This window comes from Gymnodraco acuticeps, unplaced genomic scaffold, assembly GCF_902827175.1.
Source record: "Gymnodraco acuticeps unplaced genomic scaffold, fGymAcu1.1, whole genome shotgun sequence".
Lineage (NCBI taxonomy): Eukaryota > Metazoa > Chordata > Actinopteri > Perciformes > Bathydraconidae > Gymnodraco > Gymnodraco acuticeps.
In genome coordinates this window covers 140,601-157,885 of record NW_022990058.1, presented here as the reverse complement: position 1 = coordinate 157,885, position 17,285 = coordinate 140,601, and the positions used below count along the sequence as shown (strand labels likewise).

The 17,285-nt window shown below is 43.1% G+C and overlaps 1 protein-coding gene and 3 non-coding genes across 7 annotated transcripts; all 4 read left to right on the top strand.

Annotated features, from left to right (window-relative positions):
* The first annotated feature begins 163 nt into the window (after positions 1–163).
* Positions 164–16,910, top strand: uba1 (ubiquitin-like modifier activating enzyme 1). Of its 4 annotated transcripts, none has more exons than XM_034216037.1 (26): positions 164–295; positions 3,545–3,661; positions 3,741–3,799; positions 3,887–4,055; positions 5,311–5,445; positions 5,543–5,649; positions 5,732–5,822; positions 5,940–6,072; positions 6,162–6,259; positions 6,493–6,639; positions 6,927–7,103; positions 7,330–7,440; positions 7,535–7,615; positions 8,226–8,378; positions 8,875–9,040; positions 9,167–9,363; positions 9,625–9,689; positions 10,093–10,288; positions 12,600–12,674; positions 12,763–12,967; positions 13,101–13,186; positions 13,313–13,405; positions 13,514–13,705; positions 15,404–15,505; positions 15,592–15,692; positions 15,777–16,910. In XM_034216037.1, exons 2-26 carry the CDS (start codon positions 3,545–3,547, stop codon positions 15,826–15,828), a joined length of 3,108 nt encoding a protein of 1,035 aa, XP_034071928.1. In that variant the 5' UTR covers positions 164–295; the 3' UTR covers positions 15,829–16,910. The 4 variants fall into 4 exon arrangements, with proteins under 4 accessions (XP_034071928.1, XP_034071927.1, XP_034071929.1 ...); XM_034216036.1 differs by having other exon boundaries at positions 202–391; XM_034216038.1 differs by lacking the exon at positions 164–295 and adding an exon at positions 1,817–2,087 and having other exon boundaries at positions 12,763–12,952.
* On the top strand, positions 8,004–8,103 carry LOC117545991. The gene has a single exon (XR_004568917.1). It is a non-coding gene; the product is annotated as a small nucleolar RNA U6-53/MBII-28 (small nucleolar RNA).
* Positions 12,426–12,525, top strand: LOC117545989. Its single transcript, XR_004568916.1, has one exon. It is a non-coding gene; the product is annotated as a small nucleolar RNA U6-53/MBII-28 (small nucleolar RNA).
* LOC117545992 lies at positions 13,802–13,903 on the top strand. The gene has a single exon (XR_004568918.1). It is a non-coding gene; the product is annotated as a small nucleolar RNA U6-53/MBII-28 (small nucleolar RNA).
* Positions 16,911–17,285: the final 375 nt, after the last annotated feature.

Genomic DNA, 17,285 nt, shown 5'->3' with positions numbered 1-17,285 from the left:
AAAGTTAACATGCGATCAAACAATGAACTAGTGTAACATTCAATATACTTGATTCTCTAAGTAGTGTGGAACAACATTAAAGAATAATAATACAATGTACTTGTGATACATGTATTTAAATCAGTTATGGATGAACCCTCTTGAAGGGAATGATGGTTGTGCCTGTAACGTGCACATGTTGCTGCTTTGCTTTGCTTTCAACTGAGTGAGGGGAAACGGTTCTGGAACAGCCGGTCAGGCAGCCGTCCAGCGGAAAAACTCACACAGAGCCACACTTTTCACTTTGCAATCCGCGGTACTGTTAAGTTGTCCCATTCTTTGTTAGTTTTTTTTTTGCTTAAATACAAACCGATTTTAATACTGCAGATCAGGCCGAGTATTATCGGATGTGGTAAGTTCTGCACACTTGTGAAAGCTCTTGGTAGTGTTAGCCCCAGCTAGTTTGCTAACGTTAGCTAGTTAAGCTAACATAGCGGCTGGAAGTAGGAAAAAGTCGTTGGGTGGCTAGATAGCTTTAAAGCTAGCTGCACATAAGCTAACAACTACGCAGTCGTTTGATCTGCGTTACTGGTTATCGTTTACGTTAGTTGTTGTCGGCTTTCTGGACAATTTCAGCGTTGCTCCTCTGCTTACCATAGCATAGAAACCACTGGCACGTAACCGTTAACTACAGATTGGAATTCGCACTTTTATGTGCACGAGACTGCTGTTTCAACTAACGTCCTGTGATGAATACCGTTAACAGTAGCTTGAAAGCTAGTTGGCTACAAACACCAGATGCTCGCAGTGTTCAGAAGCAGAGACAAGCTAACTTGCACCACGCAGTGTTTGTTAGACCACACTGGCAACAATTCACCTTCTATATATGTATTTTTGATAACGTTACGATAGGACGATAATTGATGCTACCACAGCAACTCATTATTGGCGAGGTCTCCTTTTAGCTTGCCAAGTTGGGATGTCTGTTAACATGACATTTATTATGTTCTTTGTTTTGAACTCTGTTGGAATGGTGGAAAATATTGTGTTTATCATTTCGCAGCATTGATGTGCGAATGGGGATCCCCTCGACATGTGTACCCGAGAATATGCGGCCCACTCTTTTCCTGGGCCTTTGTCATTTGCCAGGCACCCCCTCCCCCAATTCTCCTCCTCTGCAAGGAATGCTCACCCCCTAACCTCAATGTGACAGAGGGCCCAGACGCTCAGCATCACTAGGGCTAGCAAGTATCCTACCTGATGTAGTACCTGGCTCAGTTACCATTGGAGCAACATCAGACTTGACTTGAGATGTGTTTTGCTGAACTCTGATAAAGAACCACATCTCGAAACTACAATACCTCAATTGTCGTGCAATGAGTCTCCAATTTGGTATAGCATTCAGATTCTATTGTGTTTCATGGTGCATTTTGTCTTTTGTAAGTTGTGTATATGTAGTGTAGTTCCACAACGAGGCGACTTTTCAACACAAAGCCACAGTCACAAAGATGCTGTTATTGTTGTTGGATTTCATTAATCTGGGATAGACTGGTCAACACTGTTTCAAAATGCTAAAGTATAGTCCGTTTAGGACCTTTGCTTTCTTTAATTTACGTCAGACATGCTCTGCTCGTTATTTCTGTAAGAATTGCAAGATTTTCCTTACAGATATAGCTGGTGGTCCTGCAGTTCATTGTACAGTAACATACATGGCATGCATCTTCTGGTTAAAGGGGCGGGATGGATGCACGTTGGCTTATGTTACGCAGCCAATGAGCGGAGCTCCTGTCCGAGCAGCGTGCTCACAGCCTCCCTTTCCTGTTGAATATTTCAGCCCATGCGTCACAGCTCCTCCGCCCCTTTCTCCCATCTGCCATTTTGGTTTTGTTCCCGTCTGCAGTCGCAAAGCCAGCAACGCAATTACATAGACGAGACTCTCAGCACAACGACATAGTGACTCGACAGTATACCGCAGACCCTCCTAATCCTACACCGCGTTTCTTTTCTTTGTTCGAATCGTCCAAATTACAACCATCGATTTTACTGACATCTAGATACTGCGGGAGAGGAGCGGGTTCGCATTGGGAAGGGACCGAGAAGGATTATTGGTAAGAAAATAGAAATCAATGGAGCACGAGTGAAAAGGCTAGTCTTACATTCGCAAAATAATCTTACATTGGGCGATTAATTTGAATGCTGGTTTTTGTTGAGTGTTGGAATCACGATCGATATTAATAAAGGAGCTATGTTGGCTCGCTGACAAAATGAAACCGTTGCTGTATTTTGCGAGCAGGTTGCATATAGCTACAGCTGCTAGCTGGTAAAGTTGTGTTCCGCACTGGGGGAAATGCAGGCCTAGGCCGAGCTGCTAATGGATAGGCTGGCTGGTGTTTTCTTGCCTCTAAGTTATTTATGTTCCGACTGTGTTCACTTCGCCAAATCACTTAACTGATTAGTGGCAAGCAACGAACTTAATCGGTTTCCTCTTGTTTGTGTGTAGGGACATTTATGTACCGTGTTCTTCAACGTTAAAGGCTTGATTTCGTCAGTTAACATATTGTATTGCTCATTTGATTTGCTGTATCATTGTTTGCCTTCATTTTTGTTTTTGACGAACACTGACGGTTCAGTAAAATACAACGTTGGGTTTTGATTGGTTATATCGTTATTTATTTAACAACTTTGGTCAACTCCCTTCATTGTGCTTATCTGTAGGGACGTAAATAAACGGTTACGTCTGACTTTCTCGACGCCTGTAACGTTAAGTTTAGCTGCATTGGATGCGGAAATTGTGTCCAATCATGAATGCCGTGCAGTGAGGATATGTTCGAGAGATCGCGGCCTGTTTCACTTCCTACAGCGGCTGGGTTTGTCTCGATTGTTCCGTTTATCACAATGTACTTGGATGGTTTTTAAAGATAGACTTTTTTTTTGTTGACGCCCTTTTGATATAGCCACACTGAGGATCGTTCAAACGGCATTGTATGGACCTTGTGTCCACACCTGCAGGCCGCCGTGAGGTGTTGCTCACTTTACCGCAGTGAAGTTTTAATGATTCAGCTCTTTTTGTTGAAACGATGTTGGCGGTCCTTAAATACCGGTATAATGGACAATAGAAGTACAGAAACAGGCCAGCCCTGTCTCCGAGCATGAACATAACTGATAATGCTGCTATTCATGTCTCATCCCAGGCTCAGTTCGCTTTCTAGCAGATTTGTGTTTGGCCAGCAGCCAGTCCAGCTGCTCCCTAGACGAGAAATCCTCTTGAACATGAAGGGGATTGGGCAGCGTTCGGCTTGGATACTGCTGATATAGAGCAGTAGCATTTAGATAAATATTTTTGAACTTATTTGAAAACCTCCATGAAATACAAACATGCTGACACTGAGTTTCTTCACTCTGTTTGATTTACTTAATTGTTGAAACTGTTGACTGATTCGATACATAACAATTGTAAATTAATTAATAAAATCATGTTCATTGGAAATTTTAAATGGCAACATTTGATTTATCTTATCATGCTTCACAACAGGCTTTAACGGTTTGTGTTTGTTTTGATGCGCAGATGTCCAGCTCGCCGCTGTCCAAGAAGCGTCGCTTGTCAGGAACAGAGACGAAGACGGGATCCCATTGCTCCTCATCCAACTCTGTCAGAACTGATCTGTCCCATACACCTGCCAACGTGAGTACAAACACATACACTATTATACTGTTGGTAAAACTTGTTACACAAACTGATGGCAATCCATCTGTTTTTTCAGGGCATGGCTAAGAATGGCAATGATGCTGAGATCGATGAAGGCCTGTACTCCAGACAGCTGTAAGTCAACTGCAAACTGAAGCTGACAAACTGGAATGGTTGTTAAACTAAACGGTTGTTCTAATGGTGCCTTATCTCCTTCCGTAGTTACGTGTTGGGCCATGCTGCGATGAAGCGCATGCAGAACTCCAATGTCCTTATCTCTGGTATGAGAGGTCTTGGAGTAGAGATTGCCAAGAACGTAATCCTTGCAGGAGTGAGGAGTGTCACTGTGCATGACCAAGGAGTCGCAGAATGGAGAGACCTCGCCTCTCAGGTATGTAGAAGCGTGCACTGATATTATGTTGCAAAAATACATGGACGTTTCTTTTGAGAAATGTTTCCCATTTATGGTTTTCAGGCAGTCATTGGTTCACTCAGCCATTATACTTTATTGCAGATTCTGCATTCTGTGCCTTAGTCTTTGAGCCTGAATCCAAAGTACAGTTTGGTTCTATCTGTTATGAGTCACTTGGTTTGTAGTATTGTTGCCATCCAAAAAGAGTACTGCAGCCACCCCCACCCTTGCTAACCATAGGCTGACCCAGATTGATCAGTGGGTGGCCTCTCCCATGGTCAGCTAGAGTGAAGAGATTGTTTGTTATTCTGCTCTGAGTTTTGATGTATTTATCCAAAGGCCATACAGGTCATTGTGAATTGTCTGGCAGAAGATTATGGTTGCATATGTTTGTAATACCCGAGTTAACTCTTGTGCTCTCAAACATTTCTATTTCCGCCTGTGCTATTTGCCCCAGGTTCTTTTTCATTCTGGCTGAATTGCATAGCATATTTCTGTCATCTATTTAATCAACCACTTAATCTCTGGCCACGTCCACACTTGCTACACTTGAACAAAAAGAAACACATCCCCTCATTTATTAGGCAACTAAAAAATGGAACTCTGTGTAGAAAATATCAGCCAGGTGTGTCTGACTGAGGCAGGGTCCAGACTCACTTTATTCTGGAGCAGTCCCGAAAAATCCTTTTTAATTACAGTAAATGTAAACCATGCCTGAATCAAAATAAAAGCAATTCAGCTACATTGCATAAGCTGTAAGCTTCTTTATCGTTATAAATAGAGTTCAAATAAATGTCAGGAGAGGAAATATTCTTATACCATTTCTCCTTATTACACAGTGAAACCGAAATAAAGTAAAGCTGTCGGTCAAGTCTTTCCACTTTTCCAACGCTCATAAACTGTGGTTAAATCAACCTTTAATGCAACCAGCTACTTGTCAAAAATGCTGGCTCAGAAGGCTGCCTTTCCCCACTTTCTTTTCTCTGCCATTGAGGATACCAGCTGAGTGGCTCACATTGTTTGTAGGCAGACCACTTAATAGGCTGTATTTTGAGCCCTCATTTGACAGCAAAATGAAAGAGGGAGTGATAGGAAAGATTTTGAAGTGTTCTTCTGTTTGAATTGGGTGACGAACCTTTCCAAAAATCTTGTATGCAAGTAATCATATTTGGCTTATTGAATATTTAACTTGGTGTCAGTATTTCCCTGACATTTTGTATATCATTGTTGCCAGTTTTACCTGCGGGAGGCAGACCTTGGGAAGAACAGGGCAGAGGTGAGTCGGCTGCGTTTGGCTGAGCTCAACAACTACGTTCCTGTGACTGCCTTCACCGAAACACTCACTGAAGACTTCATGACCGATTTCCAGGTATGACTTGGCTAGAACCTAGTGCCTAACTGATTCTCACAGCCAGAAAGGAAAGAAAAATGGATGTTCACGGGTATTTTTCTTTTTTGTGTCCCAGGTCGTAGTGCTGACTAACTCAAATATAGAAGAGCAGCAGCAACTGGGAGAGTTCTGCCACACCAAGGGGATCAAGCTGGTCATCGCAGACACACGTGGCCTGTTTGGGTAAGATTCTGACTTTTCTACTTCATATTCTTTCCTAATGCACGTGTCACTGTCTAATGCTGTGTAATGTTGTGTTTTACAGCCAACTTTTCTGCGACTTTGGTGACGAGATGTTAGTGTTAGACACCAATGGAGAACAGCCACTTAGTTCCATGATTTCTATGATCACCAAGGTTAGTCTTTACATCTGGCCTAAATAATTTTTCCGGCTACTTGCTGTGCTTGACAATCAGAAAAAGCTTTACGTTTAACATTATTTGGACAATGTTGTTCATTCTTGGTTTCTCCAGGACAATCAAGCGGTTGTGACATGTCTGGATGAGACTCGCCATGGCTTTGAGAGCGGAGACTACGTCACCTTCACAGAGGTTCAGGGTATGACGGAGCTCAATGGCTGCTCGCCAGTGGAAATTAAAGTTCTGGGTAAGTCCTGTTTCTATGTGAGAAAACAACATGTTTTGGTTAGTCTGGTTATAACCAACTTACATTGACGTGACTTCTTCCCTGTGCAGGACCCTATACCTTCAGCATCTGTGACACAACTGGCTTCATGGATTACATAAGAGGAGGAATCGTCTCCCAGGTCAAGATGCCCAAGAAGATTGCTTTTGTAAGTGGCTTCCAATCTCCACACCTAATTATGTTTTCGTGACATGGCGATTGTTTTTCAATCATAGAACTTTTGGAGTTGCACTCTTGCGTGCAATTGAAAATATTTTCTTACATGTTGTGCTCCTGATCAGCAAAGGGGTTTCTAATTGCCACATAAAAGCCCTCATAATTTGCTAGTGGAACATTTTAACCAGTCTAACCGTACTCATCTCGTTTGTCTTTCCCGTGCAGAAATCCATCTCTTCTTCCATGGCTGAGCCTGAGTTTGTGCTGACAGACTTTGCCAAGTTTGATCGCCCAGGACAGCTGCATGTGGGCTTCCAGGCTATCCACGCCTTCCAGAAGAAACACAACCACCTTCCTGCACCCTGGAACAAGGTAAATCCTACTCGTGTCTTTTTATAAATACCACAGCGGCTTGAAGAATCTTGGATTTGGTTCACTTACTCAGTAGAAATCTCAACTATGTTAACCATGTTTAAAGCTTTCGATAACTATTATTGCATTCTAACCTTGTTTTTATTGTGAAAGTTGTTGTGAGAAATAATTAAATAACTTCATAACTAAGATAACGCAAAGTTTATTTGCAGCACATTTCAAAATGTAATGTCAGTCGGTGAGTTGTCTTAAGCCTTTTGTAACATGCAGACGTGTGTTTACTCTAGGCTGATGGTGAGGAGTTCTTGACATTGGCCAAGGAGGTCAACGCTGCCCAGACGGGGTCTGCTAAAGTGGAGCAGCTGGACGAAACTCTTATCAAAAAGCTGTCGTTTGTCGCTGCTGGTGACCTGGCCCCTCTCAATGCCTTCATCGGAGGTCTGGCTGCACAGGAAGTGATGAAGGTCAGTTGCACACTGGGTTTAAATTGAGGTAGATTCGGTCCTGAAGTAGCCGCTTTTATTTTGTTTAAATCACGTTTTCAGTCTCTTGGTATGCTGCGGTGTATGTTATTGAAATGCATTATCAGTCATTCAAACCCTTCTGAACATGCACTAACTAACCAGTTGAATTATTTGTTATACAAATGCATTCTTTAACTGTGCCCTTAAATGCTTGTTGTTCCTTCAGGCGTGCACAGGAAAGTTTATGCCTCTTATGCAGTGGCTGTACTTTGATGCCCTGGAGTGCCTGGCTGAACAGGAAGGAGGAGCCGAGCTCACAGAGGAAGAGTGTGCCCCTGTAAGTGTTCAGCTTCCCACACTTATACTGAGGAAGGATGCTCATGATGGTGGCAATAAATAGTGGTGTTAACGAGCTCTATCTTGTTTCCCAGAGGAACTGCCGATATGACGGGCAGATTGCAGTGTTCGGCACCAAGCTGCAGGAGATGCTTGGCAAACAGCGCTACTTCCTGGTGAGTCTGCCAAATAAAAACACTTTGCAGGACCTCTTCTTACATCTTGTTGCTAAGAGAGTCAGGGGATCATTTCTATTTTGTGTCAGAATCCCATTATAAAGCCAAAATTGATCAAATCTGCTAACCAGTATTATCTCTATAGCCCAAAAAGAAATGTATTCAGCCTTTCATTCCAAAGTACAGTACACCTAGGTAGCTTTTCTCACTGAGGTTTTAAGCATTCCAGGTTGTTCTTTTTGTATCAAATTTTAAAAACCTCTGCAACATTACTAAGTCACATAGCCTAGCAAAACCGATGAACCTTGGCTACTGCCATCTGCACACGTCACTTTATTGGCCGATGCAATAAGGATGGTTTATAGCTAATGCAGTAGATGTTCTTGTTCTCCGATGATGATCTAGCCATGCTAATACTGATGCACCCTGGGTGTAACTGAGTGCTACTCTGCTTCTCACGCTGATGGTATCAGTGTGTGCTGAGGAGAATTTATAAATGGGACTTCTTGGTTATGCTTTCTCAGCGATCATGTGGTATTCATTTATTATTAAATGTTCCTACTGTGAAAGAAAGGATAAATCAGAGGGGATGTGGTTTTAATCATTTCAGGTTGGAGCCGGTGCCATTGGCTGTGAGCTGTTGAAAAACTTTGCCATGATTGGACTGGCGTGCGGGAAGGGCGAGGTCATTGTGACGGACATGGACACCATCGAGAAGTCCAACCTCAACAGACAGTTCCTCTTCAGACCCTCCGACGTTACGGTCAGTACCATCTACGCCATATTGATCAACCGGTCTGTTGATAGATATGGAAATCGATTTAGATTTCCAGGCAGTGCTGCATATGGATTTCTTGTGTATTGTAGCTGCTCCTGAATGCACTTCTGTTAAATGCTGTTGATGGACAATATCCTGAGGAAACATTAAATGAATCATTGTCGGTGTATTGTTTTAATCAATTGCCGGTACCTTTTTTAGTGACCGATAGGTATAAGAACACTATTATTGATAAGTGACTAGTCTTGTCTCAGTTTAGCCACGGGTCATGTTTCCAAAAAAGTTGTGGTTTGAGGAGCCTTAAAAAACAAGTGCTGTAGGCCGTAACTATTGTTGGAACGTTAGTACTGGTAGCCATGTAAAGATTTGTGTACGTTCCATAAGTCAGTAATGATAGAGGCATCACTGTACTGGCGGACCTGCTAGTTGTCATTTTTCATGAAAGTGAAAATAAATAAATGTTGTTTGTATGTGGTTACAGAAAATGAAGAGTGACACAGCTGCAGCTGCAGTGAAGCAGATGAACCCCTCCATCAGGATCACAGGCCACCAGAACAGAGTGGGCCCCGACACAGAGAGGGTCTACGACGACGACTTCTTTGAGAGCCTTGATGGCGTGACAAATGCACTGGACAATGTTGACGCACGTAAGGAACACAACTCTATTTGAACTGCTTCCTTTTATATAAAATCAAATGTACGATCTTGAAACCAAACATCATCCTCTTTATTTATGCGATTTCTTCTGCCTTGTGTTTGTGCCCGGTGTGTAGGTATGTACATGGATCGGAGGTGTGTGTACTACCGCAAACCCTTACTGGAGTCCGGTACTTTGGGTACCAAAGGCAATGTGCAGGTCGTGATCCCCTTCCTCACAGAGTCGTACAGCTCCAGCCAAGACCCACCTGAGAAGTCCATCCCCATCTGCACCCTCAAGAACTTCCCTAATGCCATTGAACACACACTGCAGGTCAGTAGAGCACAACGTATGAAATGTGTAAATAAATATTGAATATAGTCTACCGACATAGCTTTTGTAAATCATTATTTAATGATTAAACATGAGAACTGCAATATTTCTAAAAATGTGTCCCAATATGATTAAATGGAAAAATAATTAAAATGCTATGCCAGAGATGATAACACTACCTAACAGTTTCTTGTTTTACACTTGTACTGTAAATGTGATTTAATGAATTGAGTGTTGGAGTAATGTTTTCTCTCTCTGCAGTGGGCCCGCGATGAGTTCGAGGGACTATTCAAACAGCCAGCGGAGAACTCCATACAGTACCTCTCGTGAGTTAGCTTCCCCGACGTGTCAATGATATCCCTGTAGTTACCTATACATATGACCTGCTTTTTTATCAAGAACGTTTTTTTTAATACTGTATCTTGCAGTACTAGTTTAAGCTGTGTTTGTTTTTTCTTATTGATCTCTTCAGTACTTGGAAAAGCTAGCCTCATGACTGATCTACAACCTGTGAACGAGCTCAGCACGGTCCCCATAGTTGTTGGATTTTTTTTGACAAAATCCCACATTAACATTTATTTTTAAACTGGTTGAAAGAATGTTACGCTGACAAAATGTCATAGGGTTTTACCTCGTATACGTTCATGGGACAAAATAAATTGAACAACAGGTGCCTCTTACCTGGTTTGTAACCATCTTATGAGGGTTCTTCATGACTTGTTTTTGCAGAGATCCTAAATTCATGGAGCGTACTCTGAAGCTCCCCGGAGCTCAGCCTGTGGAGGTGCTGGAGGCCGTTTACAAGAGCCTCGTCACAGACTGCCCCCACAGCTGGGCCGACTGCGTCGCCTGGGCACGCAACCACTGGCAGTGCCAATACAGCAACAACATCCGCCAGCTCCTGCACAACTTCCCCCCCGAGCAGGTACATATTCCGCTCTCTGCACGATGAATACAACCGTTCAATTGGAATGCTTGTGTTCTGGTCCTGGGTTTTTCACCTCATTCATATGGACTCTAATGGCGCGTTTCCACTGCAGGCCTCGCTCGGTTTGGTTAGGCCTTATTAGGCCCGGCTCACTTTAATGCTGCGCTTCCATTACAGTTTAGGAACTGGGGCAGTTACTATAGTAACGCAGTGTAGGCGGAGCCGTGACGTCATCTTCAATGAGAGCCCCAGAAAAACAACACAGCCGTTAGCTCTTAGCACTCAGAGCTCACAGCTCTTCATATCTGTTCAGAAACTAGACAAAAGTTAAACAAGTACAAACCACAGACTGCCTGTGTCATGGCGAATACAGTCGCTGGTTTATTTATGTCTGTATAGGCCGTTGTTGTGAGTGTGGACGGTCGGAGCATATATAACGTTAGCTTAGCCAAGCTCCATTTAGAAAACACGCATTTTAAAAGGTGTTTCGCCTGCCGTCTGTCTGCAGACTTGTCAAAGCATTAATTCATGTTTTTTACTAACCGGTATCAGTATGTTGTTACTTCGGCATCATTTTGAAACGTGTATTACAATTAAATCACGGTCAAATATGTTCACCTTGTTGTAGTTGTAGCCCCCTTGCCAGCGATTCTCTCTCTAGTTTAACATACTCAGCCTGGTTGTTCCTGGCCCTAGAACCACGATTTAGTCGGGCCAGAAAAAAGGAGAAAAAGTAGCCCCGGGCCAAAACTAGGCCAAGTGGAAACGCAACCAAAAACGGGCCCCGCACGGCTCGGCACGCTTAAAGCGAGCTACCCGCTGCAGTGGAAACGCGCCATAACATAGCTATATGCCCTGGTAATTTATGTGTTTATTTAAATTGTCTTAATTATTTATTAGCTTTTTCCTCAATGTTATCAGCTTGTAAAATTGCCTTTGTTTTAGTCTCCTGAAAAGTCAACTCTGGTGTGTAGAGTTTCGTTTTTAAAACACTAATGTACCGACTGGGGACCCACGATTGCATTTTTCAGCCAGTACCGGTGTTTAGAATAACAAGTTAGCAGATGTTTTACTGCTTAGGTTTTGTTTTGTATTCCCTTTTTGGGCTAGAGAAACAGAACATTGTAATTATAAAAAAATATATAAACTGCCTTTCAAGCCATCATCACGCAAACATTCTTAAAAATTAACTTGCAAAAGCTTCTTTAGTCTGCTATACAGTTACCAACTTAAGGAGACGATTTTCAGTATTAAACAGGGATGCAAACTTGTCACCTTTCGGCGAAATTCGCCGTTTTGGATCCAAAATAGGTCGTTTTTGTGAAGATCTGCAATAAACATATTTTTGGGGTCTGGGACCCGGAGTAATCTGCTACCGCGAGCTGTTGTGTGCCATCGTGACACGCATGGTGTTCTTTTTTATATATTATAATGAGGTGCGAGCTGTGTGCTCGAGTCTTCCTGCCTGTCGGCTCTGCTCATCGATGTATGATGAGGCTCCGCTCCGCCATGATGGTCTAGCTTCAGCAGCTACATTACCTACGGGTGCGTTCGTTAATATTAACTGTGCGGTCCGGAACGTAGCAAAACATTGAAATACTTAAATAAAGTACAGGTATCTCAAAATTGTACTTGAGTTTATGAACTTAGTTAGTTAAGCCTTGCACAGTGGCATGAAAATACATTTTCAAAATGCTCAACAGTGCTGCCAACATTATAAACTAATGTATTTCTATTAGATGTGACTCTTTAGCGTTTCTGTTATTATTACCTGCTGCTTTAGTTGTTCTGACTGCTAACATCCTGTTATTCCTCATTTTAAAGCCGATATTCCGTGGGGTCGGGGGCTCGGATCCTTGTCACCTTTTTCATACCTGATAAAAAGTACTGTGTTTTACCAACCATCATCTATAACCTGTAATTGTTATGATAAGTAAGGTAAGGTTGATCGTTCTAATCCTTAAAAACAACACAGGCGTTTTGTTGTTTTTATCAAATTAAAAACCTCTGCAACATTACTAAGTCACATAGCCTAGCAAAACCAATGAACCCTGGCTACTGCCATCTGCACACGTCACTTTATTGGCCGATGCAATGAGGATGGTTTATAGCTAATGCAGTAGATGTTGTTGTTCTCCGATGATGATCTAGCCATGCTAATACTGATGCACCCTGGGTGTAACTGAGTGCTACTCTGCTTCTCACGCTGATGGTATCAGTGTGTGCTGAGGAGAATTTATAAATGGGACTTCTTGGTTATGCTTTCTCAGCGATCATGTGGTATTCATTTGTTATTTGTGGCCTTCAGCTCACCAGCTCTGGTGCCCCCTTCTGGTCCGGCCCCAAGAGGTGCCCTCACGGCCTAGACTTCAGCACTAGCAATGTAAGTATGGTTTTCTAATGTCAATCTCTGAGATGTTCTGAACTTATCTCTCCTCTCGAGATACTGACCGATGACCTTTGTTTAATAGGAGCTGCACCTGGATTATGTAGTGGCAGCAGCCAACCTGTTCGCCCAATCATACGGCTTGAAAGGCAGCGCTGATCGTGCAGGTGTGATCAAGATCTTGCAGGATGTCAAAGTGATCCCCTTCACTCCTCGTTCAGGGGTTAAAATCCACGTCTCTGATCAGGAGCTGCAGAACAGCAATTCCTCTGTTGGTAAGATGCACACATGTATGTACCAACAAATCATTTAAAGCATTACACTTTAAGATCTTCAGCCGAAGAGTTGTTTAGGCAAATTACTGGTGTTGTCGGGTCATTTTGAATGCATTGTGACACATTCGCAACTGCTCTTTTTTCATAGATGACTCTAGACTGGACGACCTGAAGGTCCAGCTGCCTTCCCCCGAGGCTTCCACGTTCAAACTGTGCGCTGTTGACTTTGAGAAGGTAGACGTTCTTTTCACCTCTCTGTGTTTAACTGGAATTATTTATATGCTGCGAGTCCTCAATGCAAACATAACCTGCACTTATTGTAGCTCTATTTTTCTGACTGTCGTGGCCCCGTGTTAACAGGATGATGACACCAACTTCCACATGGACTTCATCGTAGCATCATCCAACCTGAGAGCAGAGAACTACGACATTCCCCCTGCAGACAGACACAAGGTGGGGAACTGCTTTTCATGGCTTTGAGTTTCATTTTTAGTTTCGTTGTCAGGTTGCAAATGTAGCTCCTTGAAACAGTAGTTTAACTTTGTTCTTTCTCCAATACAGAGCAAACTGATCGCTGGCAAGATCATTCCTGCCATCGCCACGACCACGGCAGCTGTGGTCGGCCTGGTGTGCCTAGAGCTCATCAAGATTATCCAAGGACACAAGAAGCTGGAATCATTCAAGAATGGCTTCATGAACTTGGCTCTGCCTTTCTTCGCCTTCTCTGAGCCCATCGCTGCTCCCTCACACAAGGTAGGCACCGTTTGTTTTCCTTTCTGTACTCAATATGTAAAGTGGCATCTTTTAACCACTAATATACCAATTCAAACAGTAAATAGATGTTTTAAACTCCAATGATGATCTAGCCATGCTAATACTGATGCACCTGCCTGGGTGTGATGAGTGCGACTTGCCTTCTCATGCTGATGGTTTCAGTGTGTGCTGAGGAGAATATGGATTATTAGTAGGGATGGGAATGATTAATCGAATATTTGAAATTATTCAGGAGTTCAAATACGAGTTATGAATATATATATTTATTTTTTTGGAGGGGTGCCTAAGTTGATTACATATGATCAAATGGAATAATTCAATGTATACGACAGTGCCATAGCTAAGTGTGTTAGGTCTAAAGGTGTGTGTTGCTCCGCTCACCGGTCCCTCTCAGCGGGCAGAGCTGCAGGTGCTGATCCCTCTCTCTCTGGTGTCCGGTTAGACTTCACTCGTGTTTATGTCCAAATCCATCAGATCTAGCTTGTTCTAGCTAATGATATGGCTGCTGCCCCTCCCTACACGCAGACTCAAACCTCATCTTATGGCCACATTCCAGCTGAGGGTCTTCTCTACAGCTGGCCTGATAGTGAATGGCCTCCGCACCGCCTCTCCCCTGAGTAGACATGCTCATATTCTTAAACAAGAATGAGTATTGAATAGCTGCATTCTGTGCATAGCCCTGTTATAGGTTGTTCTCTGCTGTAATAGGGTTACGTTACCCTAACGGAGCGTCCACACAGCAGCGTGCGTTGACGCTTGGAGGTGGGCGTATCTGAAGCTTGGGGATTTTTTGCGACCAACAACCAATCACATGAATCTCCCGCCCCCGACATACAAAGCAATAGCAATGTTAAAACGAAGTAAACTGGATATAAAATCCCCAAACAGGCGAAAACCTACCAGATTCACCCACTGTCTCTGCCACCTCCCTCCATGCCTCGCTCCTCCGGTTTGTATCCCGGTAGATGAACAGAGACTGATCATACAGCACCGGGTGATCACTACCGCTACAATGAATTTTCCCTCCATTTTTTTGAATATGAGGAAATGACCTGCGTAGTCTCTCCCAGGTTTGATTGGCTACTGCTTGTACTGGCAGATTTGCATAAAGGGATTTCATTGGCTGACGCCTCCGTCGAGTCGTCAAAAGTTGAACATTGCTCAACTTTTGAAGCCAGCAACGCCAGCAACGCTCCACGTCGCTTCCCAAAATGCAGTTCAGCTAAAAGTGACGTCACCCCATTCAAAGTGAATGGGCAGAAGCGTTTGAAGCTTCAACGCACGCCGCCGTGTGGACGGGCCGTAACCCGTTATGTTGTTCGTGTATGATCCCTCTTTCATTTAAAAACCAAGTTATGTTAAGCATGAAAGCTGTAGGCCTATCGCTGGCAACTGTTCAAACTGTGATCACCGGCTCAATACATTTGACAAATTCCACTTGGTTTCTGTACTTATTTGAACATGTATTTATTTGTTTGTTTTTTTTTTCTAGGATATGTACATTTCGGTTAACCGTTTTTTTGGGGGTCGGATATTCGCTTTGTTTTATTTGTTTTCAAATTCCCATCCCTAATTATTAGATGTTTGTATTGTGTCTTCTACCCCTCTAACTGGGTGCTGTTTGTGGTGTGATGTGTCATGATTGGCCTTAACCCATTACTCTTGGTGTTCTTACAGTACTACGAAATTGATTGGACGTTGTGGGATCGCTTCGAGGTCACAGGATTGCCGCCCAACGGGGAGGAGATGACACTCAGACAGTTCCTGGATTACTTTAAAGTACGTCATCATCCAGTCCTCTTCACTTCACCACCTCGTGGTGTCTGTTGCACCCTTAATGAAACCTCTGTTTCTCTTCTTGTCAGACTGAGCACAAGTTGGAGATCACCATGCTTTCTCAAGGAGTGTCCATGCTGTATTCCTTCTTCATGCCTGCTGCCAAACTCAAAGAGAGACTGGACCTGCCGTGAGTATACTGTCTCGATGCACCTCAAGACAAACTCACATTGTGAGTGTTGTAGTCCTAATGGTTTTCTTCTGTGTCCTCTAGGATGACGGAGATTGTCACCAAGGTGTCCAAAAGAAGCTGGGCAAGCACGTGAAAGCCCTTGTGTTTGAGCTGTGCTGCAACGACCTCACTGACGAAGACGTGGAAGTGCCCTATGTCAGATACACCATCCGCTGAGCTCCACACTGAACCCACCCACATGAGGGTGGTTGTTGCAGGGGGGAGAAAAGGGTGGGTGTTCTAAGTGAGGAGAATGGGTGGTTGATCCAGGTCACCTCTATTGGATCAATCGGTTTGTTTTTTTGGGCCTGTGGTTTGTGTAAACCTGTGCCTGAGTGTACATAACCCCAGTAAGCTGATTTATGGATACTTGTCTGTGTGTTAGGGATCCACTTGTTGCTCGGCTGCAGGATTAGGCGTCTCATTGGAGGAAAGGAGCATGTATACTGGACCTTTTTGATGTTTCTCAGTAGCAGAACCTCTCCGCTCAGTTTAATTCTAAGCCTTAGTGTTCTCTTGGTACTCCATAGCCCAGCTAGTGTCCCTGTGAAACACTATTTAATAGCCTTCAGCACTAAAGGATGGCTCTTTTAATCCAGCCCACTGACACCCCCCCTCCACTCTACTTGCTCTCTTCCCTCCTCAAACCCCTGTCTTGTAGACCTGGTCCCAGGTTTCGGTTTTGTTCTTTTTAAAGATGCACCTCATTTAATAAAAGTTCAGCCAAGAATCCCCAAAATAGCAATTTGTGTGTTGAGAATCCATTTCCCCCTGACCATATCACTGCCCATAGTTCTACCCGAGACCCTACATTTGAAACCGTAGAAGCACCTGAAGACACGGCTAAACCTGAGTCAACAGCCTCTCCTCTGGAGTCGGCAGAATAGGAACCCTTGTCGTTTAAGGCGCCCCTACGCCACCTCATCTAGCACTCTGAGGCTCTTGCACATGACATCAGTTTTCTTCTTTTTCTCTTTATCTTTCATGTGTTGTGTTCATTTATATTATTATTTTTGGGCAGGGGGGGCGCAAACACCTTGTTGATCATTAATTAATTGTCTTCTTTCTACTTTGTTATCTCCAAAAGACTTTACAGTATCAGAGCAAGGCAATGAGATGTATCTTGAAATGAGAGCACTTAGTGTGATAGTGAATAAACATGTACAAAAAAAGGTTTTCTCTGGTTGTTTGTCTTTTTCTGAGGTTTAAATAAAAACAAATGCAATGCAGGTCTTTAGTGTGTGACGTGTCGGGTATTAATGTGTTTTTGCTGTGTGACCTGCTTCTGGCACTTTATCAGAAGTTTCACTATAGGTCATATCCCGGAAACACAGCCTACATCAGCTAAATGACTACCTGTGAATTTTAAATGAAAAACCGTAATGTTTTTAATACACACATTTTTATAGAAAGAAATAAAAAAATAAACGTGTTTATAGTTCAACTTTTGAAAAAGAGCACTTCATATTTTCTGTTATGAGTTTGCTCTCTTCCTCTATTGTCACTGAGTGTTTTGATTAAATCAGGCCCTTCGATCTACAAAGTTATAAA

Coding starts and splice junctions, on each gene's coding strand:
- uba1 (XM_034216037.1), top strand. CDS start 3,545: ATGTCCAGCTCGCCGCTGTCCAAGAAGCGTCGCTTGTCAGGAACAGAG. Junction 9,041..9,166: donor ACTGGACAATGTTGACGCAC/GTAAGGAACACA, acceptor CCCGGTGTGTAG/GTATGTACATGGATCGGAGG. Junction 12,968..13,100: donor TGTTGGTAAGATGCACACAT/GTATGTACCAAC, acceptor CTTTTTTCATAG/ATGACTCTAGACTGGACGAC.